The sequence below is a fragment of the Cordyceps fumosorosea genome (assembly GCF_001636725.1).
Source record: "Cordyceps fumosorosea ARSEF 2679 chromosome Unknown scaffold_49, whole genome shotgun sequence".
NCBI lineage: Eukaryota > Fungi > Ascomycota > Sordariomycetes > Hypocreales > Cordycipitaceae > Cordyceps > Cordyceps fumosorosea.
In genome coordinates, this window is record NW_017387349.1 from 48,626 (window position 1) to 70,849 (window position 22,224).

Sequence of the window (22,224 nt, forward strand, 5' to 3'; positions counted from 1 at the left end):
CCTGCCAAGTACTCGAATAGGAAGAAACAGCTTTGCATTTTAGTATTGTACCTGTGCTGGTATTTTTTCCTGGCGTTCCTGGCGATATCTTCCATCATGAACTCCTCGGCAGAGCGTATTGGTGACAAAAGTTCACAATTCATAGGGTTTGTGAAATGTCCATTCATCTTGCAAAAGAATTAAATTTACAAAGAAAGGCATCAAACCGCCCATGAGAATCAAGTCACTAACGGACGATGGTAACGCCGCTACTCACGCAGCCAGCCGCCCGCCCAGCTCCGGCCCTCAACACCACCCACCCATCCCACCAGGGCAATCGCAGCATCACCGCACCAGCCGCGCTTCTCCTCCTCCAAGCGCCCTTCCAGTCGTTACATTTCTTCCGGGCTAGCCTGCGACAAGGAAATTATTGGCGCTGAACCTCAAGGACCCCGGCAGCGGCCGCCGCCAAGACCATCAGCCGCCGCGCCGCCGGGCTGGAAAGAGGACGCTCGTACGACTTGCTGATCCTCAGCGATGCAGCTCGTGTTCGACGACGTGAGGGAGCGCAGGGAGACGTGACTCCGACTGCTGCTGCTGTGTACATGGGTTCAAGAGCGAGCCGGCAAGCTACTGGCCGCCTGAGATGTCTTGGCGAGGTGTCAGAAGAGCCCCCAAACTGTAGAGATGCTCCCTCCCCGAACAGAGGCCGCAGATCCTCAGCTGAGAACACGGTCACATCGCCGAGCGCCAACCACCACACCCATCCGTGCCGACCCTGATAGATCGGCTGAGGCTCAACGTCGGGTATGCATGGCGCGCTGAGGATCAGCGCAAGCCTGCACTAGACGGTGACCGTCCCGTAAATGCGGAGCGGAGTGTAGATGGAATTGTCGCGAGCATCGAATGTCATGACCAACGGCCGAGTGGCAAGATGGCAGCAACAATGCCGCAACGCAGGGAGCAAAGTTGAGCCTCGGCAGTCTGGACGAGGAGTTGCGGACAAGGGCCCCGAAAGGTGGTGCCGCGGGTTGCGCGGAGAGCCTCTCCATCTTGTTCAGAATGGCAGGGCGTCAATATCCGCACTTGGCCTCGTTACCCCTGAAGTCATTCTTCATTGCCACGACTTCCACATTCTTCTTTCCCTTCTCGCTCTAGGCTCGACTTGCGCAATTCCTGGTCATTGTTTATCTCACATCGTCTGCCCGCACGAGAACCGTCGTATTTGAGAAGGAATTTACATAATAATGATTAACCGAGTCGTGTCGTTCTACCCGGCTGACTCTACTTTCCCGACTCGGCCCTACGGAGCCCATCGATCTGCGCCAGAACTGGAAGGCCGGGGAACAGCAATCCCGGCTCGGCGGCACCCAGCGCCGCAGATGTGATCATGTCTGCGATAGGTCATCAACCGAGCTGGGGCACCGCATTGTTTAGAGCCCCAAGTAGCTAAGCGTGAGGAATTGGCCCGTTTTGTCTCGGAGCTTGTCCATGTGGGCGGCGCCGACCAATACCTTAGCGGCCTGCCCTATTAGGAAGGTTGCTGAGCCGGGGCTCAAATCACGCAAGTTGACTGGCAGAACGGGCAGTTTGAGCGAGTTCCTGCAGTAGAAGGAGAGAGCTTCGGACGGTCTTTGGAGATGGGCCCAGGGCACGTCCAGGGAGAGAGACCTTGATGGAGAATGCCTTGACCTGCTTCTATCGGTATAGTCAGTACCAGTCGCCAAGACGGCTTACCGGCAGTTAGCGAATATGAGCTTGAAGGGTCGGTATTCCCGTATCCCTCGCTAAATTATAAATAGCGAGATCTCTGCCAAGAGACTTGGCGATGAAACAGAGCAGTCAACGGCTTACAACTCATCCTTGCAAGAACCAACCCGTCACCAACGCCACAATGAAGTCCCTCGCCGCCCTCGCGCTCGCCGCCTCGGTCGTGGCGCTGCCCGCCGAGCCCAAGGGCCAGACCATCAGCGTGCCTATCCGCTACAACCGGAACGCCGTCCGGCCCAGCGCGTCGGACGCGCTGGCCACGGCCGCCAACAAGTACGCCGGTGCCGCCGGTGGTCTGTGGTCCAACGGCGACGGCTCCGGCACGGTCATCACCAAGCCGACCAACTCGGTGGACCGCGCGTACATCACCGAGGTCGAGATCGGCACGCCCGCGCAGAAGCTCTTCCTCGACTTCGACACAGGCTCCAGCGACCTGTGGGTGTACACCAACGACACCAAGGCCGGCATCGCCAACGGCGTCACGCTGTACCAGCCGGGCGACAGCTCGACGGCGCAGCGGTTGTCAGGCGAGACGTGGAAGATCTACTACGGCGACGGCACCTCGGCCAACGGCGTCGTCTACAGCGACGTCGTGTCCATCGGCGGCCTGGCGGTGCAGAACCAGGCGGTCGAGTCGGTCATCAGCGCCGACTCCTTCGGCATGAGCGGCCTGCTGGGCCTCGCCTACGACGTCGGCAACACGGTCAAGCCGGACCAGCAGAAGACGTGGTTCTCCAACATCAAGGACTCGCTCAAGGCGCCGGTCTTTACCGTGCGCCTCCGCCACCAGGCCGGTAAGCACCCTCGTATTCGTGCCTAGGAAGCGAAGTTGCACTAATGTCCTTGTCTTCGGCAGACGGCTCCTTCGACTTTGGCTACATCAACAGCTCGCTGTACACGGGCGACATCGTCTACGCGCCGGCCTTCACCGACAAGCTCGGCCACCGGCTCTTCGCCGTCGACGGCTACTCGGTCGGCGGCGGCTCGGTCGTGCAGACCGGCTTCAACGCGACGGCCGACACGGGCACCTCGCTGCTCATCGTCAGCAACGACGTCGCCAAGGACTACTGGTCGCAGGTCAGCGGCAGCTCCTCCCAGGACGACGGCAACGGCGGGCTCATCTTCTTCTATCCCTGCGCCTCGCTGCAGAACCTGCCCGACTTCACCCTCAGCGTCAACGGCAACACGGTCACCGTGCCGGGCAGCTTCAACACGTACCAGCGCGGCACCAGCGGCAGCTGCGAGGGCGGCATCGTGGGTGGTGGTGCTGGTGGCATGGCCATCCTGGGTGACGTCTTCCTCAAGGCCATCTTCACCGTCTTTGACGACGGCAACAACCAGGTCGGCTTCGCCCTGGGCCAGTAAGAGGAAAAGGTGTGGATGATGGTGGCCGAAAAGGGCAAAGTATATAGCGACGTAATTATTAAATATCTCGTCTGTATTTAAGCTTAACTGGTGGTTTCTATGAACTTGTGCCTCTGCATGTTGGTGCATTAGACAGCTCGTAGAGAAAGGAGACAAAGGTAGCAGCAGGCTACAAGGATCTATGAAGGGCACGGGAGCCAAGATCTCGATGGCAAATTGGGTTCAATCTGCCCGAAGCCGTCGTAGATGGATTGAGGTCTTTGGATGCTGCGAACGGAAAAGTGGCCGAGGCGGGGTTTTATCCGTCGGCAAATGATGAGGGGAAGGAGGCCGCTATTTACGTGGGGGACAGTTTGAATACAGACAGACATTTAAAGGCCTCGACGTCAAAAACAAAAATTGTTTAAATTAGTTGCATCTGATTTATCTGATCTACACCACACACTCGAGTGTATATTTGAAAGCTCAACTTCCTGCCCCCTTCACCATGGGAAAGATTGCCGACATCGTATACTACAGGGTACCCCCGCGCTGGCTCCTTGTCAAGATGACCGACGACGCGGGCAACGTCGGCTGGGGAGAGGCGTCTCTCGAGGGCCACACGCAGGCTGTGGAAGGATGTCTCGATGCGTGGCGGGACCAATATGTCGGACTCGAAGCTGAGTAGGTGCCTAAGCGCGACCTGCGGACAAGCTATCATGCTCACACTCGGACAGCGATATTGAGCACATCTGGCAGCTGTCGTGGCGCAAGTCGTTTTACCGCGGCGGGCCGGTATTCATGAGCGCCCTGTCCGGCATCGACATTGCGCTGTGGGATCTCAAAGGTGTGCCATACCCCTCTCACCTACCTCCAACCTTGACCTGCCTCCGAAAACACTGACCTCCCCCTCAGCTCGCAAGCTCGGCGTCCCCATCTACGACCTCCTCGGCGGCAAGCTACGCACCCGCCTCAAAGTCTACGCCTGGATCGGCGGCGACCGCCCCTCCGACGTCGAGACGGCCGCCCGCGCGCGCCTCGCCCAGGGCTTCACCGCCGTCAAGATGAACGCCACCGCCGTCAAGATGAACGCCACCGCCGACCTCGCCTGGCTCGACGCCCCCTCCGCCCTGGACCCTTGCCTCGACCGCGTCGCCGCCGTGCGCGCCCTCGGCCTCGACGTCGCCGTCGACCTCCACGGGCGCGCCCACCGGCCCATGGCCAAGCAGCTCGCCGCGCTGCTCACCCCGCTCCGCCCGCTGTTCCTCGAGGAGCCGCTGCTCGGCGAGCACCTCGACGGGATCAAGTCCCTGGCGGCCCAGTGCAGCGTGCCGGTCGCGTTGGGGGAGCGGCTGCACTCGCGGTGGGATGTGAAGCCGTTCCTGGAGGCGGGGTGCGTGGACGTGCTGCAGCCGGACGTGTGCCACGTGGGCGGCATCTCGGAGATGAGGAGGATCGCCGCCATGGCGGAGGCGCACGACGTAGCGGTGGCGCCGCATTGTCCGCTTGGCCCGGTGGCGCTGGCGGCGTGCATGCAGGTGGACGCGGCGACGCCCAACTTTGCGATCCAGGAGATGAGTCTGGGCATTCATTACAATGTAGATGGGTACGATTTGCTGAGTTATGTGAAGAATAAAGAGGTCTGGGAGGTGAGGGACGGGTACGTGGAGATGATGACGGGGCCGGGGCTGGGCATCGAGGTGGATGAAGAGCGCGTGAGGGAGGCGAGTAAGAATGCAAAGCCGTGGGTTTCGCCGGGGTTCTTTGGGCCGGGGGGTGAGATTCGGGAGTGGTAGATGTCGGAGATGTCGGCGGAGGAGCTGTCGGTGGTAGGAGGAGTCATTTACGAGTGGTACAAATCATGGCCAGTTAGTTACAAAGGAAGACATCGCGGGGTATAATTCAATCAATTAATCATGCAAAGGCATATTGTTGATATGTATCGCTAAAAACAAAGATATACATGGTGTACGTGTGCAGCCTCGTATCACATCGTCTCGCTCAACCGATGGGTTTGCAGGTGAAGACGCTGCCGACCCTGCCGTCGCGGTAGTTTTTCATCTGCGCATCTGTTAGCCGTCATCTCGACAACCCTGAAATGAGAGCAACTTACAATATCAACAATACTCGAGTATGTGCCGCCGACCAGCACAATCAGGCCGACGATGAAGGCGACCAGGTTGAGCACCGCCTTGACGCGGTTGTGCGGCGCCCAAACCGGCCCCTCCTTGATGAGCATCACCCACATGATGGGCGGGAAGTAGTAGGTGAAGCCGGACACGAACAGCGACGAGGAGATGGACAGCAGGTCGCTGAAGAACGGGATCGACTCGGCGATGATGAAAGCGAGCACGGTGATGATGAAGACCAGCCCCAGCCAGGTCGCCCAGCCCTTGGGCGTGTTGATGTAGCGCGTCACCGAGTCGCGGTACGCGCGCCCGTGGATGTACCGCCCGACCACGGTCGTGTTGATCGATCCGGAGATGAAGATGACCGGCAGCGCGACGCCGAACGCGATACGGGAGACGGTGTCGCCGGCGGACAGCAGCGCGGGCGACTTGACCTCGGGCCCGACAAAGGCGTAGATGAGCGCGCCGGTGACGGTGTAGATGGTGATCTCGATGAGGCCCAGCGACCAGATGGACTTCTTGTAGTCGCGCGGCGTGTGCATCTCGTCCATGAAGGAGAACTGGCAGATGGAGAAGGAGTAGGCAAAGACGATGTTGGTGACGGCGATGAAGGCGTCGGCGAAGCTGATGCCCTCGCGCGGCCACGCGGACCAGGCGACGTTGGACAGGCCGGGCGACTTGGAGGCCTGCACGCCGGTGGCGATGATGGTGATGCCGATGGCGAGCACGATGGAGACAAAGTCGATGTACCCGAGGATGGCCAGCTCGGCAAACGACGGCGGGATGGCCAGGATGAGCAGGATGATGGCGGACACGCCGCCGAACACGAGCGAGCATGTGCCCGTCTTGGAGATGTCGACGATGTTGCCGAAGGCGATGGTGCCAGTCAGGCAGTGCGAGCCGACCAGGAAGACGAGCTGCAGGACGAACATGGCGCCGACGACCTCGTAGCCGACGCGGCCGGCGATCAGGCGACCGGCGTCGGCGTAGTGCGCCGCCTCGGGGAACTTGATCTTGACCTGGCCGACCACGTCGGAGGTGTAGATGGCGAGTAGGCCGAGGCCGACGGAGACGATGGCGCCGGCGACCATGCCGAGCTCGGCAAACGCCTTGGGCAGGCTGAGCGAGCCGAGCGCGATGGCCTCGACGATGAGGATGATGGTCAGGCGCTTCCAGCCGAGGCGGTTGAAGTGCGCCTCGCCCTGGGCCGTCTTCTGCTTCTCCAGATCCGCGGCGGACCGCGAGGTGGCCAGGTTCTCGTCAAACTCGGTCACCTCGCCGTACATCTCGGGGCCGCCCATGACGCTGTTGTCCTGGGAGGAGGAGTCCCCGCCGGCCTTTTTGGAGAGGTCGGCGGCGTCGTGCTTCTCAGCTGTGCCAGACATGGTGAGGCGACGACAGGCAGGTCAATTGAGTTGTTTTGTATTAAGACTGTGTAAAGGATATGGTAGAAGGTTGGTTGGCAGTGGGTTGGGTTGGGTGAGCTGGGGTCGGGTGAGCCTGGGATGTATTGAAAAGCTTACACCACGCCGACGGGGAGGAGGGAAGGAAGCAGTTGAGAGAGTGCGGGGGAGGGTCAAGGGAAGGGGGGACCAGAGTCGTATTTAACAAAGAACCGCGTTCGTCTGGGGGCAGGATGGCTCTCTGACTACTCGGTATACTTTCAACAATGCGGTTTTAGCGTGAGGAGGAGGAGAGGTGAGGAAAAGGTGTGGTGGGGAGAGAGCGGTGCAGGACGAGGATGAGGCTAGAACGAAAGCAGGGGGCGTGATGGCGTATAGTCCAAATGGGAATTGGGGAAAAGGCAAGCCAGGCTAGCGCGGATGAGGAGAAGAGGAAGAAGAAAAGAAGAAGAGGAAGAAGAAGAAGAAGAAGAAGAAGAAGCAGGAAAAAATTCAACAAGAGGACAGCTCGAGCCCTAACCAGGGCAGCTGACTAGGTGATATTGATGGTGGGCCAAGGTTGGAGCAGGTCGGTCACGGCGTTATCAGCAAGAGCAAGGCAAGACAGACAGACTGCATGTATGTATGTATGTATGTAGTTATCTATCAATATTCTTTGTGTCTTTGTGTTTCCATTCTCATTCCACTTGTCCTCTATTGTTTACGCTTGCATGATTTGCGTGTTGCGAACGCCACCACGTCTCTCGTCAGGCGGCGCTTGCGGCCTTTCTGTCTCAGAGCGCGCTCCGTCTGAGACAATGGGCACAGGAGCGGTCCTTTCTTTCTCTTCATCTAGTTATCCGGTTACCGCCTGGCGACAAAACGGCAACCCCGGATCTGGCCTTCCCCCGCGCGCGCAGTTTTATTACGAGAAGGCTGTAGATGCCGCGTCCTTTATTGGCCGCCCGCCGCCCCCTTTTCCCCGGACGGATTGCGCAGGCTTGGACGAAATTTTATGGAAACTTTTTCGTAACACATTTCTCAAGTTCCCGGGGGAGGGGAAAGGTTGGACTTTTGCAGTAGTCACGTAGTGATGGTGGCAGGTACCCCCAAAAGCATAGTAACATGGGCGAAAAGTCCGCGCACACCCCGGCCAGCGTCCGCGACTCCATAACTAGTCAGCATGATTCCCACTCAACGAGAGAGAAAAAAAGCACTGGCCATTTGGTATTTTTCATATTTTTTCATTAAGCGGGCTCATGACCTTGGTCGATGCCCACTTGGAGAGGAGCAGCAATGAGTTGTTGTGGGCCGACGATGCTCCAGAATGAGAATGCTGAGTCGAGTCCGTCCAACCATGCTCCGTCCATCCATCCATCCAACCTCTGCCATCCTAGCGAGGGCCCGTTACGCTTGCGCGGTCAAAGTCTGGAGACGTGTTGCAGGTTGACTCTGCCTTTTCTTCCGGAAGCAAAATGCCTCGTTTCTCGTGCCCCCTTGTTAGCCCACCGAATAGGGTCATGGACACGACGTGGGATTTCTGGGGAAGTCGGCCAGCCTAGTTATAGCACACAACTCGTTAAGATGGGACCATTGATTGCCCAGCCCTCTTGCCTTGCCATCCATTCAATGCAGCCCTTTTATTGTCGAGACAGCGTTGTTGTTGGCTGCACTGTTGTTGTGTTCGTCTTGACGTCTGTCGTCGGAAACGTCATGAAAATTTTACGCCCCCTCCGGCAGCCGCCCTTGGCCAGCCGATTCCCGAACCCAAGACGTGTCGTTATTCCCCGATGCGGCTTGCCAAGGCAACTGTGGCTTTTTTTCTTCTCGGAACGCGGGCACTTAGTCGATGGGCTACCTATGTACCTAGGTAGGTAACTTATTAGTGTTAGTACATACAGAGATGGACAGCTGTGTGACCGCGCTGTCCGCCGCCACCCAGCGCCACCATCCTCCGTACCTCACAGCGTTAGTGCTGCACTACAATGCGCTGTAAGACTAGACTCGGGCCCGTGGCGCCGCTCTCTTGGTGCCGAAGCGTCATGGAGGTGCGCCACACGGCATCCCAACGCGGCCAGCCAGTCACCTCGCCTCCCTCTGTAATAATGATTACAAGCCCTGGGCCCACCCGCTGTGGGTTGTGGTAGTTGCCAGGCCGCCTTCTTTCCGTGGGGAGGCATGCAGAGGAAGAAGAAGAAAAAATTGAAAGGCTGGTTTCATTTACCGATGAGAAAAAAGGGGGCGTACTTGAAACGGCCTGCTCCGATTAATTCTCTTTGCGAAATGCTCCCCACGATGCGGCCCCAACCTGGGGAAGCCATCGCCTGCCGTGGAAGACTTCTGGAACACTGGGCCCTGCGCACCGGCTGACAGCTGACCCGCCCGGCCATCTGCGGGTTATTCGTGTCGCCTATTTATGTACTTTACTAGCACAGTACTTGGATAGAGATGGAGGAGTAACTAGTTAAAACGTACCAAGTACAGGGAATAAAAATGGATGACGGCGTGGTCGGCAGTTGGGCAGAGCAGAAATTGCCTGCAGCGTCCAAAATCCAGTGTGCTTGTATTGCCACCAACATCGATGACCAAGACAACGCGCGATCAACCGCCGTCCGGAATCAATTCCACGGCGGAATATCTGCGCTGCCGCAAGCCACCGCGGCTTTACGATTTGCAAAGCTGCAGCACCTCCGGCCTTGGCAGGCACAGACATACACATCCCTAGGTGAAAAGATGCGCCAATTTCCTCCAATGCGGTCGAGACAATTGTCAACCGCAATAGCAACCCCGCGCTATGGCCGAGCCCGACCAGGGACGTCGCGTCCTGCACAGCCATGAGTCGCGTCCTTGGACCTCGTTTCCGCCTCGTTTCCGCCCGCCCGCCGTCGCTCCATCATCTTTGCCTTGTGCGTCACACGAAACAAGCTCGAGCAACGGGACAAATGGCGAATGGGCACGGAGTAGTTGGGGCGGTGATTCCACGACAGGACCTCCACGCCGATGATCTGTGGGGTCTCCAGAGTCCCTTCGCTTATTACTGGGTAACTTGCAGCTCTGGGTCGCCCTGGAGGTAGTTACCCAATAACTAGTTTTACCACAAAACAACGTTCAAGCGGTAGCCTGGCAAGCTGAGGGCCGTCATCTTTCTCCTTCGCAGCACAGCGCCGCTCATCCTGGACGCCGCGCTCCCGCAATTGTGAACGAGTCGATCTCTTACCTCGTCTCGACCGGCCTGCCCGACCCGGCTGCGCACCATCCAATGTTGGTTGGGCACAAACCGCCGTGTGTCTCGGCCCTATTTGGATTTTGTCCGTCGCGACTGGGACGTCTAGCCGCTTTCCCGGTTGACATTTACGTACAGTGGCTCTCCATCATGCGATGAAGGACTTGCCTCGTTTCAGCCACTCTTCCTCGTGCAGGAAGAATAAAGTTGCCCCTAGCTGGCAACTAGCGAAGATGCAGATTCGAATGCTGCGTGGTCTCGTGGTCGATGATTGTCAAGCCCCTAGCAGACGCCTTCGGGCCATCCCCTGCCGTAGCGTGCTGACCGGAGCATCAACTCGGTCTGAGCTGAGCGACAAAATGTTTTGGCCGGGCAGGCCCTGGTGATTACCAGTCTGACCGAGGCGCGATGACCGAACGCGACCAGCGCAAAAAGCTGCGGCGCTCCGGGAACCGGCCTGGCTGGCTTGTTCAACGACATTGGCGTAAGCGAGGGCGGAGATGATCCCTGGTAGTTGTGACCGTGGTCTGAAGTCGGATTACAGTTAAATTCTGCCCTTGCAAGATTTGGCAATCGTTGATTCCTAAATGTACGCTTGAAATTTGTTTGGGGTTAGCTGAACAACTAGGCGAGACCGCAGCTTCGTCGGGTCGTCATCCAACTCCAACTACGAAGTACACACACCTAAAAAAAAAAAAAAAAAAAAAAAAAAAAATTTTGATTAATCCACAATTGCAATGGGACAAGCGTCTTTTTTAAATGCATTTTTACTCTTACTGAAGCTTGTACACTGCCTTTAACTCTGCATTTGCCATGTGTCACGTGTAACCACCCATTAGCGATAAGCCTTATCGATCAACTTTTTTTCTGCCCCGCTAGATTTTATCGCCAAATCGACATTGTGCGGCATCAAGGTTGCAGAGCCGCCAAATTTGTGTGCCCATCACCCATATACCGACGTTCCCATCCTCCTCTTACTTTCCTCTCTACTCATACTACAACACACACAAAATTTTCCACGACGCCTTTCCTCCCCGGCCGCCGCTGTACGACCCGAATCATCATGGCCACCCCGCCGCCGGCCCCTCCAAGCGAGGCGCCCGCGCCGACCACCATCACCACCAAGCCCATCCACAGCCTGGTCCTCGACACGGGCCCGCTCATCAAGAACGACCCGACCGTCAGCGCGCTCCTCGCGCAGGCCGAGCAGCTCTACATCCTCCCCTCCGTCGTCTCCGAGATACGCGACGCCGCCACCCGGTCCCGCGTGGAGACGCAGCTGCTGCCGTTCGTCACGGTGCGCTCGCCGAACCCGAAGAGCGTCGGCGTGATCCGCGAGTTCGCGCGCAAGACGGGTGACTTGGGATCGCTGAGCAAGCCGGACGTTGAGGTGCTGGCGTTGGCGTACGAGCTGGAGTGCGAGCGCAACGGCGGCGACTGGCGGTTGCGCAGCTCGCCAGACCAGAAGCGGGTCAACGGGAAGCCGCCGCAGAGGGAGGAGGCGGCGACACAAGAGGCAGAAAGGGAGCAGACGGTGGAAGGCGCGGCGGCTGTCCCGGGTGCGGAAGTGCCGGTGGAAGAGATGGCGAAGCTTGACGTTGCTGATTCCGCCCAGCCAGAGGATGCCCCGGAGGCTGTCGATGCCAAGCCTGAGGATGCCAGCGAGGCTGTCGGTGCTACTCAAACTGAAAACAATACCAAGAGCGAACCTTCTGCGGAAACTGAACCGGCTACGGAAACTGCAGATGCTACCCACACGCAAGGCTCCGAGAACGCAGACGATGGCCTCGTCATTGACGAGATTGTGGAAGAGGGAGACGACGACGAAGAGGACGGCGAGGCGTCCGACGACGACGGCGGCTGGATCACGCCCTCCAACATCAAGAAGCACAAGGCCCAGGCCGCCGGCTCCACGCCCTCCCAAGCCCCGCAACGCACCCTCCAAGCCGCTGTCCTGACCTCCGACTTTGCCATGCAAAACGTCGCCCTGCGCATGAACCTCAACCTCGTGACGCCCTCGTTCGCGCGCATCACCCAGCTCAAGACGTGGGTGCTCCGGTGCCACGGCTGCTTCGCCGTGACCCGGCAAACGGAGCGGCAGTTCTGCCCGCGCTGCGGCCAGCCGACACTGCTGCGGACCAGCTGCTCGACGGACGCGCAGGGCGTCGCCCGGCTGCACCTGAAGCGCGGGTTCCAGTTCAACAACCGCGGCAACGTGTACAGCGTGCCGAAGCCGGTGCACGGCACGCCGCACGGGCGGCTGGCCAAGCACGCGGGCGGGAAGAACAACTGGGGCGCGGGGCTGGTGCTGGCGGAGGACCAGAAGGAGTACGTGCGCGCGGCGGAGGCGCAGAGAAGGCAGAAGAAGAGGGATCTGATGGACGAGGAGTTCCTGCCGGGGATCTTGACGGGGGATCGGTCGGGAGGGGGCAAGATCAAGGTCGGCGCGGGCAGGTCGGTGAATGGGCGCCGGCGGCGGTGAGGGGGTAAATTGAGGTGGGAAGGATATGAATTCACAACGAAGAACGGTTTATGAAAGGGTAGACGGGATACGGGTTGGGTTATAGAAGCATTTTGCAAAGCAAATCGGATTAAGAAAAGCAAATTGACATTTTCAAACACGACACGCTTGGTCTTGGCAGCGGTGATGGATTTGATGTAATTTTGAATGTTATCCCGTTGACGCCAAAAAAAAATGTACATGCATCAGGATGTCAGTATCCAGACACCTGAACAATGTATGAAAAGAAGATCCCAAAAACGCCCGTCAGAGCTCGAAGCCTTGACATTTCCAGCTCCCCATGCTTGCCTCCCCAATCGTCATCTTCTGCTCTCCGTCAAAGCGTGCCCACCCTCGTCCGTCTCCATCTCGCAAAATCGTCCTTTACTGCTCCTCCTCCTCCTCTAAACACCGGGGTCAGCATTGTCATCTTCCAGACGAAACTAAAGGGAGGGGCAGCACGCACTCTGCTGGGTCAGCAGCAGGCCGAAGCGGCGCTTGAGCGTCACGCGCTGGCGCGACCACTTGTCGTCGGGCGAGAAGCGCGCCGGGTGCGCGCTCTTGGTCACCTGCCCGCGGGCGACCTTCTTGAGGGTATACAGGCGGTTGCCCTTGTCGTCGACCGTGTACATGAGATGCATTGCGGTGGTGGTGTGGTTTGTTGTCTAGCGAGGACCGTAATTGGAGGTGTTCCTGCGACGGAGAGGACGGTGGGAGAAGGTTGTATTGCTGAGCGCGTGCGTTTCGAAAAATTATGAGGCCGACGGGGAGGAAAAATTGCGTGGCAGAAAAATTCGGGCGGCCGATTTGGAAAAAGATGTGGGTCATTGGGCTTATCGATAACCAAGGAAGTTGCGCAGTGATTGTTCCAGGATGCATACCACTCGGGACTGCTACCCTATAGGGCCGATGATAGGCGAGCTTCTCGCCTCGGCAAATCTGTTCCCAGTCTACCCAGTCAGGGACATCTGTGACTTGCCACCATCTTTCCAATCGTTTCGTCTGATTCCGAGTACTGTTCGAGAAGAGGCAGTACCGTCGGCCGCCTTATTACCTGATGGATACCGGACGTCTATTCGATCTAGCACGTCGTTAGCGAGCTTGTCATACGGGTAGAGAGAGCCATCTTGTTTTCGTAAACTTATTATGATAATAGACATACAAAACGGCTCCGAGTGGCGGGCCAAGGACCCTGAACTTGCCGTAATGTTATGTGGGGCTATTTGGCGGGAGAAGTTCCGGCAAGGTCAGGCCCAAGACTTACTTTCCTTTTGGGCTGCACAGCACCATCATCATTGGCCGCATCCGAAGCTTATTGCTAGCTGAAGACAGTACGGAATTAGAGTTACCATTCGATGGGCCGCCGGGTAGCGGAGTACAATCGGGTTTAGAGAGCTAGCCTGAGGAGGCGCCCGTGTGCGCGGCCATCACTCGTATTCGCTGTCGGAGGCTGAGATTGAACCCGGCTTCAAGCTTGAGAAGGGGATAGAGAGATGTAGGAGGACTCGAACAGGCGTTTTGTGCGGGGAGTTGTTCGAAGGGAGTATTTGGTACAGCTTGATCTCAAGTCGGTACTTGGATATCATGGACTCGATATCGTCATGCGACTTTCGGCGAGTTTTCGGATGACCTCCTTGCCCTAGCTAGGCTGGCACCACACCACGCGTGGATGTGCTTGTTGATGTAAGTCGGACATGTAGACATCCACCCACGCGGTTTATAATGCTAACAGTACATTCTACATTTCAGCTCATATGGTGCTGTATGTGATGCATTGCCTGACGCCGATCGAGCCCGTCATGACAGACTGCATGCCACCCAAGTGCCCACGTAAAATGCCTTTCCTATGCAAGCAAACCACCAATAACGCCTCGGTTACCAGTTTTCGTGAGCAACATTTATAGCCAGGTTCATTCTCATCATCAGCCTCCTCATCCCAGTCATCCAGAACCGCATCGATGAACACTCCCACCCCAGAATGACGAAGGATCAGACCAACTGCCCTGTGGAAAGAAAGGAGGCATGGCGATGGCGACTCTATTGTGCCGTCTCCTGCCAGGAGCAGCTCGCTAACAGGAAGCCCGCTCTTCGACGGGATAAATGAGCCAAGACGGTATGTGTCTGCTTGCTTCTGGGGTTCAAAGTAGATCTTGAAGTTGCCAAAATCTTCGCGTAGGCTGGGAGCCAGCGTTAGTGCATTTCGCGGTCTATCCGTGCCGGGGGCCGTCGGGAATCAAGTGCAGAATATCCGTGTCCAGCATGTCTAGAATCTGCAGGGTAGCTTCGCTCTCGTCATCCTACAAGTCGAAAGGTGAGTTGGTATTCAGAAGCACATCGACATGGAGACGGCTGAGGGGGTTCGTCTGCCGAACGCTTTCACTGCACCGCGTTGTTGGCGACCCTGCCTTCCGCGATTGACCGTCATTCGGACTCCCCCAGGTAGGAAGAACTCGCAGAGCAGATAGTCTGCAAAGTCCGCAAGCTCTGACCAGAGTTCACGCTCCGTCGCTTTATCGGTCAAGTCTACGGGGCTGTCCAGGGGGCATGGCGATGGGCCCGAAGAATGCCTTCAAGACGGTGTCCTTGGCCTCGTCCGTGAGCGCATGGTCGTACGTGCAGCGCACCAGCGCCGCTCGGTCATGTTTTGTATTCGGCGGGGGCTGGTCGCCGCCGAAGTGATCGATGATCGCATAGAACCTAGCCTCTGCCTTACTTGGAATTTTTGAAGGGGTCGATGAGACCGTGGCGGAAGGGGATGCCATGTCTGCTTAGATTTCTAACATCGCTTGAGTGTGTTGAGAAGGAAGTGTAAAAATTTGGTTGACGGAGAGGGAGAGTGCTGTCTTTCGCTGCCAGAAGTTGTGCGTGTTGAAAGTTTCACGCCTGACATTGTAAAGTTGGTTCAAGAAGTAATAATAGACTATAAAAGAGTGAGGGAGAAGTTGTCGATGCACGGCGTCAAGGCAGCCATCACTTTATTTACGGAATTTGACCGCTGTTAATTAATTTCTGTACGTACACATCAGACACGACACCATAGCAACCAACCACGTTAAAAGCGAAAAAACGAATCAAGCCCCGGTCAGGATTAAGTTTCGCCCACGAGTACGAGTATAGTGAGAGAGCTAGCTTGTTCACGTAATGTGGCGGGATTTGAAGAGAAGGACAATGTGAAATTAGAACACTGTGAATTTGCAGTCGTACATAAAAAGATGATGAAATAATACGCTGCGAGACTAAACCAATGAGCGGCTCTGGCTGAGCCAGAAAAATGTCATGAAAAAAATCGAGATCAAGAAAGTAAACGTTGGGAGCGGCCCGTCGTCATTCTTTCTGCCGTACAGAACAATGACCATGTGCTGCTCGGGCGCCACTCAAACCCAAGACTGGCCAAGACATGGCATCCATCCTTCCCAGACCAAGTTACTCATCCTCTCCAACACGAGCGCCCTTGGGCCCGTTGAAGCCATCCTTCTCAAAGAACCTGAAAACGAGGTTGTAGTCGTCAAAGTCGTGCACGATGCGATCGACGCGCTTGTAGCCGGGGACCGGGTCGGCGAGGCGCTTGCCCGCGAGGCCGCGAATCTGGTCCGCGCCGGCGCCGTAGGGGTTGGCGCGGCGGCCCTTGGCCTCAAAGAGCGTGACGCTGAAGCGGCCGGGCTTGAAGATGTCGACCACGTGCTCGATGATCTCGGCCGTCGCGCGACCCTTCTGCCCGCCCGGTACGTTGGTCTCGAACGAGGCGAACGAGAAGCCGTCCTCCGGGGTGACGTGCACGGTAAAGTAGTGGCAGGCCTTGCTCTCGCCGTCCGCGTTGGGCGGGGCCGGCACGACGCCGTTGGCAGAGAAGCCGCAGGGGCTGAACAGGTAGGCGTCGATGCGGGCGTCGGGGTAGACCGAGGTGGGGTAGACGTTGGCCAGTCCGCAGTTGTCGGAGATGACGGTGCCCAGAGCATGGCCCTCGGTGGTGAGGGACTCGTCAATTTCCGGCCCCTTGAGTCCGTCGTGCAGGTCAGAGTCGCTTCCGTTGCTAAAGACGTCGACTTCGTCCAGCGGCTCCGAGGAATCGCCATTGGTGGCCGAGCAGCGGGCCTTGTTCTCCGCAGCCATCCTATCGCAAGCGACCGCACTCGCGTGCGAAAGGAAGAACTGCTTTGCATTCTCAGGATCGAGATCGGTCATGAGGATCTCCAAGGTCTCGTCGACATGTTCATCGCCGCTCGACTCGACTCCAAGCTCCATATCGCCATCAGTCTCCAGGATTTCGTGGGTCTCCGACTGAGGAGTGATTGGCGGGGTGAGCTCCTGGTTTGGGGGAGTGAGATAGAGGTACCAATGATCTCCGTTCATCTTGCCGACCATGTAGGCGCTGCCGTGGCTGAGCATGTCGTCAAGATACTTGACCTCCTGCTTCCAGCTGCGGTGGGGTCCGCGCTGCTTGTCGGGGAAGAGGAAGTTCTTGCGGCTGTAAAAGACGCGGTACGGGGTGGCGGCGGCGCGGATGTTGTCGACGGAGCTGGCATTGCTGAAGGGGAAGCCAGCATGAACGGCAGCAATATGGAGAAGGCGCTGGAGACCGAGGAGAAGCGTGGTGGTGCCGCAGGTCTTGAGGATCAGCTTGTGGGGGAACACAAACATGCTCGACTCGGAGAGAAGGTAGGCGTCGACGGTGTCGGACTCGAGGACGGAGAGGACCTTGCAGTGGACCATGTCAAGCATGGACTCCCACGTCTCCTTATTAACAGCCTTGAGGCCCAGGGGAGAGGCATTGATGGGCAGGGCATCGGCGCTGGGCGCAAACCAAACCTCGAGAAGCTTCTCGGGTCCCTCAAATGCATTGGTTGAGTCTAGATCGGCGACGACATCGTGATTGATGGTCAGGTGAGGGGTGGCCGAGGACGGGGAGAAGGTATAATTGGTCGGGACCGAGTACTGGACCATGGTAGCGGCGAGATGCGTCGACCGGCGAGTTATTCTAGGAGGTAGGGTTCGTTGATAGGTGCTATGCCCGAATGGCAGAGTCCGCGGAGCACTAGCTGCCGCTCAAACAGACTTTGCGGCGTCTGCTTGAGAGAGTAGGCCCACAGGAAAGTGGTGAGTCTCGAGCGCTGGCGGAGCCAGCAGCAATACGTTGGTGGGAGGTTGTTGGCAACGTCACGAGGGGACGTTAGGGGGGTCGGAAGATGGAGTGCTGAAACCTCTTCTCGGGAGGAATTGTGGCAAGTAGGCTGCAGTCCGATACCTGTGAGGGAGTATCGGAGCTAGCAGACAGTAGGATCTGCTTTTCAAAGGGACAAGGCGGTGGTGATGTCGCTTGTAGGCGGGGTATAGAGCAAGAGGGGTGCTATCGGGGCCTGGACGAGGAGATGTTAGCGCAAGCTCGTAGAATTTGGAGTATGAGGTGGTGAGGGTTGGGTCTGTCGTACTTGGATGGTCTGTTGAATAAGAAGCGAAGAGGGTCTGCTAGACGCATAGAAGTCCGGAGAGGGAAGCCAGAGGTGATCAGAGAGGTGTGGCGGTCGAAGCGATCACGGCCGTCGTGTTGATGAGCAAGCTCGGGGGTTTAGCAAAGGACTTGTAACATTGATTGGACGGCACAATGCGAGCCGAATGGAAGCGGGAAGCTGAGGAGGTCAATGGAACTGGCGAGCGGGAGTGGCCGTTGGTGAGAGTTTTGATGGTGCCAAGTGGAAGAAGATTTTTGTCGTGCCGGCGGCGGGCCAGAAAAGGCGCAGTCTGGTGGCGCGAAAATTTGTATGCAGGCGGCAGCAAGAGAGAGTGAGGGGTGCAAGTTACGTAGGACGCCACAGCTGCAGCAGGCCGTGGATGTTTTGTGTCTGATTTCTCTCCAAGACGGAAAGTCTGTGAGGGTAAGAAATAGGAAACGAAGCACGAGAGCTGGAAAAGAGACCAGCTATTATTATGTGTGTCCAATATTTTTGTCGAGGGAAGCGGGTGGTGGTGACGGGTTCCCCACAAGCTACGTGTGTACTGTAGGTTCAGGTATCAACGGGCGAAAAAATTCGCTGATGACGGTGGCCCCAAAGCTGACCAGGTTGCCAGGCTCAGTCCAGCCAGCCAGCCGTATTCAGCGTTTTCCCTCTCCATTGCATCTTGTGGGGTGGACTCACTCACGGCTTTTCGATTGGCGCCTTCCAATCCGGGCAGCCTGCAGACTCTCATCAGCGCGACCCGGCTGCATGGCAGTGTCTCGGGAAGAAAAGTGCACCTACGAAGAAAACAATGCATAGAAGGCGGATCAGCTTTTGCAATTTTTTTTTTTTCAAAAAAAAAAAAACCCCCCCACAATTGCTAGGGCCAAACACATCAAATTCCCATGAAAACTTTTGAACTGCATGCCCTGTTTTTCGTCGCATAGTCCCAAGTTACATCACCGACCGGGTGTCTGTGCCCGCGTCGCCGCATACGGACATGCCGCACGCGAGCCGGTGCCAGTGCTACCCAACGGACTACGGATAGGCCAACTTAATCCATCCAAATTTTACTTGCCTTTTGAAGATTGTGTCTGTGCGAAATCGCAAGCAACGTCTACGCGGTGGTCTGTGATTCCCATGCTGGCTGTTTCCGTGAGACAACTCGGGCCATCAACACCGTCTCCAGCTCATCAATCAATGCATGCAACAGTATTAAATATCATGCCTCATTAAATTTCCTTGTTGAGCGCCAACCGTCTATATGTCATCTATTCGTATATGTAATTATATCTCCAGCCATGCTCACCGGCTCGCCGCCCCCTCCGCCAACCGCTGCGCTATGTCCTTGAACAAATGATACAGCGAGCAGTCCTTGTACTTTTCCATCAACGAGCCGGCATCGCCACCATCACCACCATCCCCGTCCCCTTCCTCCCCCGCCGCCGCCCCGATGTCCTGCCCGTTCACCTCCGTGCCCTCCGGATACCGCGGCCTCCTACCCTCCTCCACCAGCGCCACGAACTGCGCATCCATCGGCACCGCCCCCAAAAACTCCACGCCAAACTCCTCCGCCATCCGCCTCCCGCCCCCCGCACCGAAAATCTCCGTGCACTCGGAGCAGTTGGGACACACGAAGCCCGCCATGTTCTCCACCACGCCCAGCACGCGAATCGCCGTCTTGGCGCAAAAGTTGAGCTCCTTGCGCACGTCCGCCGTCGCCACCGCCTGCGGCGTCGTCACCACCACCGCGCCCGCCAGTTTGTCCTTCGCATCCGCGTGCAGCGTCTCCGCCAGGGAGATGTGCTCGTCGGAAGTGCCGGGGGGCGTGTCGACAAGCAAGAAGTCGAGGTCGGGCCAGAGCACGTCGCGGAAGAACTGGCGGATCATGGCGGTCTTTTTGGGGCCGCGCCAGACGACGGCGTCGCCGCGGCGGGGGAGCAGGAAGCCGAGGGACATGGCGTGCAGCGCGCCGGTGGTAGAGGAGGCGGGGGAGACGAGGACGGGGGCCCAGCCGCCGGGGACTTGGGTGACTTTGGAGGATTCGATGGAGAGCATGCGGGGGATGGAGGGGCCGGTGAGGTCAACGTCGAGGATGCCGACGGAGTGGCCGGCGAGGGCGAGGGAGAGGGCGAGTTGGGTGGTGACGGAGGACTTGCCGACGCCGCCCTTGCCGGAGAGGACCTGCGGGGGGTGGTGAGCGCGTCGTGATGGAAGAAGAAGGAGGAGAGGAGGAGGAGGAGGAGGGCACGACGTGCTTGACGTTGTCCAAGCCCATGGCGGCGGCGCTGTGTGTGACGCAGCGAGATGTTGCAGTGTGTGTTTCGGTAGCGCAGAGAGAGTGTTCCGCCGGCTGTCGCTGAATGATCGTTCGGTGGGTGTTGTTTGCAGGTCAGAGGTCGTGGCGCAAAAGGTGAAGATGCTGAAAGTTGGATTAGAAAGCAAGCAAGAAGAGCAGCCCGACAACGGCGTGCATTTGCCCCGCCAAAAGCCGCCTCGGAGCCCCCGCCCCCACCACTCATACATCACCAATAAGTAATTAGACATCTCACTGTGAGGTGGAAAATGGTTATTGGTTCAAGGTGATCATTTGAGTCAAATGAGAAACAACTATGCTATAATGTGTCAAGAAAATAAAATAAAAAAGCAACAAAAAGGAAATAAAAAGAAAACACCGGCTCCTTGTCCATGTCTGGAGACTTGCCCTTCCCTTCTTCTATTTGACCCGCGCTAACCCCATGGCGCGCATCATACATGTATGCATAAACCAGTCGTTTTGTTGTACCGTATCAAGTCCCGAAAAAGATGAAAAGGAAAATATGAAATCGTAGTACTCGGCGCTTAGCTGCTTTTTTCCGCTTGTGCTTGTCCTTTTGGCGTCTCGCAGTTGTCCCAGTCGTCTGTCAGGAACCGGATCGAGTCGCGCTGATAAGCAACCAGGACGCTGTTGTTGTCGAACCGACCCAGCAGCTCGCCACCCGCCGAGAGGTCGATGGCATCGGTGTTTGTGAAGCGTACTATCGGGCCGCCCTCGACTGTGAATCCGATAAACTGCCCGATGATCGTTTCGTCGACCGACTCTCTTGAGCCGGGTCCGATGGTGTTTCTGTTCCGGTTAGCACTCACTTGGCTCATCGCCTGTCGGGTCTGTACCTACACTCTGCTCATGGGCGGCTCTGTTTCCTTTTCTTTATCCGTCGTCTCCGAGTCTGACTTCTTGAACCACTTCTTTAAGCGCGCCTTGGAGCTGTAGAAGCACATGTGCAGCAACCCAGCGATGACGAGGACGGGCGTCCCCATCGCCAGCGCCCAGGGCCTATATCTTCTGTCAGTGTCGTCTTAGAATAGTGGGGAGGGAGGTCATGCTAACGGGTGTTGCTTATTGCGCAGGGAGTGGATCATGGCGAGGATGACGCCCACGATGGCGATGAGCGAGCCGACCTGGATCATGGTCCACGTCGACCAGTACAGCGACATGAGGTCCTCACCGTCGCAGAATTGCAGTGCTAGCAGCGCGTAGGCCTCCATTACGACGATGACGGTCGAGGCGAGGACGCAGCATGTGCATATGCAGATGCATAGTCGAAGACGCTTTTGGAGCTTGCGGGGGTGGTCGGTGTAGTTGGATAGGGCCTCCTGGGCTCTGAAGATGCTCAGCAGGTGGCTTCATGCTGGGTGAGAGAAGAACTCACTTGATGTAGGCAAATGAACCGAAGAATAATAGTAGCAGGTTTGAGATGAACAATGTCCAGTATATCACCTTGAACTGCCACCGTACGAGATGTGATGCAAACTGTGCGTATTTGAGACAGTTTGGTGAGTGCGGGCCAATTTCATCGTCCATATTGCGTGTATGTGTGTGTGTATGTGTGTGTATGTGTATGTATGTGTATGTATATGCCTGCTATGCCTGCTATGCCAATAGAAAACTTGTTGGCTCGTAGTTAGTTGTAGAGTGAAGGTATCGACAAGTGATGAACAGGAAGGGAGCCGCGGCACGTCGAAGAACCTGCGCAGATTGGATGACAGATCAAGCCGGTATTATTATACACCCCGGTAAAGTAAAAAAACGAAAACTGTGTTTGCTGTCCAGACAAGGCAGCCCGGCAAGTTCGCTTGTGACGCCTAAACAGGGGAGGACTGTAGTTATGTGCCCAATGCCAAGCTTGGCGCATTGGTGCTGAGATTCCACAATCACTGAGACATTGGTGTGTTGGTGCAGGGCTTGCGCGTATGGTTACAATGTGCCAATCTCCACCGAAATAAAAAATAAGCTTATCTGTGAAGCAAATCCCTTTCCCGTTGCAGCGTTTCACGGCCAAAGCCCTTGTCCTTCCGTGAGTCACGACTAAGCCTCAAGCGGGAGAAGAAGTTTGTGTGTGTGCGTGCCACCGGTGTAAGCCGGAGTCTGGATCTGCACGGGAAGAGCATCTTCCGCCTCTTTTTTTTTTCTTACTAAAGAAGC

The 22,224-nt window shown here is 57.1% G+C and overlaps 9 protein-coding genes across 9 annotated transcripts; 3 read left to right on the forward strand and 6 right to left on the reverse strand.

Annotated features, from left to right (window-relative positions):
• Positions 1–1,873: 1,873 nt before the first annotated feature.
• On the forward strand, positions 1,874–3,114 carry ISF_09428 (Peptidase A1; the record flags this gene model as incomplete). Its single annotated transcript, XM_018853030.1, has 2 exons — positions 1,874–2,543; positions 2,606–3,114. The coding sequence occupies 2 exons, from the start codon at positions 1,874–1,876 to the stop codon at positions 3,112–3,114; spliced, it is 1,179 nt and encodes a 392-aa protein (XP_018699774.1).
• A 487-nt stretch (positions 3,115–3,601) lies between these two features.
• ISF_09429 (galactonate dehydratase) lies at positions 3,602–4,889 on the forward strand (the record flags this gene model as incomplete). The annotated part of the gene is made up of 3 exons (XM_018853031.1): positions 3,602–3,777; positions 3,831–3,940; positions 4,009–4,889. 3 exons carry the CDS (start codon positions 3,602–3,604, stop codon positions 4,887–4,889), a joined length of 1,167 nt encoding a protein of 388 aa, XP_018699775.1.
• A 205-nt stretch (positions 4,890–5,094) lies between these two features.
• Positions 5,095–6,607, reverse strand: ISF_09430 (Amino acid transporter, transmembrane; the record flags this gene model as incomplete). Its single annotated transcript, XM_018853032.1, has 2 exons — positions 5,095–5,154; positions 5,207–6,607. 2 exons carry the CDS (start codon positions 6,605–6,607, stop codon positions 5,095–5,097), a joined length of 1,461 nt encoding a protein of 486 aa, XP_018699776.1.
• A 4,283-nt stretch (positions 6,608–10,890) lies between these two features.
• ISF_09431 (D-site 20S pre-rRNA nuclease) lies at positions 10,891–12,309 on the forward strand (the record flags this gene model as incomplete). Its single annotated transcript, XM_018853033.1, has 1 exon — positions 10,891–12,309. The coding sequence occupies one exon, from the start codon at positions 10,891–10,893 to the stop codon at positions 12,307–12,309; it is 1,419 nt and encodes a 472-aa protein (XP_018699777.1).
• Positions 12,310–12,711: 402 nt separating this feature from the next.
• ISF_09432 (H/ACA ribonucleoprotein complex subunit 3) lies at positions 12,712–12,968 on the reverse strand (the record flags this gene model as incomplete). Its single annotated transcript, XM_018853034.1, has 2 exons — positions 12,712–12,731; positions 12,794–12,968. The coding sequence occupies 2 exons, from the start codon at positions 12,966–12,968 to the stop codon at positions 12,712–12,714; spliced, it is 195 nt and encodes a 64-aa protein (XP_018699778.1).
• A 1,869-nt stretch (positions 12,969–14,837) lies between these two features.
• Positions 14,838–15,089, reverse strand: ISF_09433 (hypothetical protein; the record flags this gene model as incomplete). Its single annotated transcript, XM_018853035.1, has 1 exon — positions 14,838–15,089. The coding sequence occupies one exon, from the start codon at positions 15,087–15,089 to the stop codon at positions 14,838–14,840; it is 252 nt and encodes an 83-aa protein (XP_018699779.1).
• A 661-nt stretch (positions 15,090–15,750) lies between these two features.
• On the reverse strand, positions 15,751–17,268 carry ISF_09434 (S-adenosylmethionine decarboxylase proenzyme; the record flags this gene model as incomplete). Its single annotated transcript, XM_018853036.1, has 1 exon — positions 15,751–17,268. One exon carries the CDS (start codon positions 17,266–17,268, stop codon positions 15,751–15,753), a length of 1,518 nt encoding a protein of 505 aa, XP_018699780.1.
• A 1,796-nt stretch (positions 17,269–19,064) lies between these two features.
• On the reverse strand, positions 19,065–20,037 carry ISF_09435 (cytosolic Fe-S cluster assembling factor cfd1; the record flags this gene model as incomplete). The annotated part of the gene is made up of 2 exons (XM_018853037.1): positions 19,065–19,943; positions 20,011–20,037. 2 exons carry the CDS (start codon positions 20,035–20,037, stop codon positions 19,065–19,067), a joined length of 906 nt encoding a protein of 301 aa, XP_018699781.1.
• Positions 20,038–20,600: 563 nt separating this feature from the next.
• ISF_09436 (hypothetical protein) lies at positions 20,601–21,603 on the reverse strand (the record flags this gene model as incomplete). Its single annotated transcript, XM_018853038.1, has 4 exons — positions 20,601–20,865; positions 20,917–21,075; positions 21,130–21,402; positions 21,452–21,603. 4 exons carry the CDS (start codon positions 21,601–21,603, stop codon positions 20,601–20,603), a joined length of 849 nt encoding a protein of 282 aa, XP_018699782.1.
• Positions 21,604–22,224: the final 621 nt, after the last annotated feature.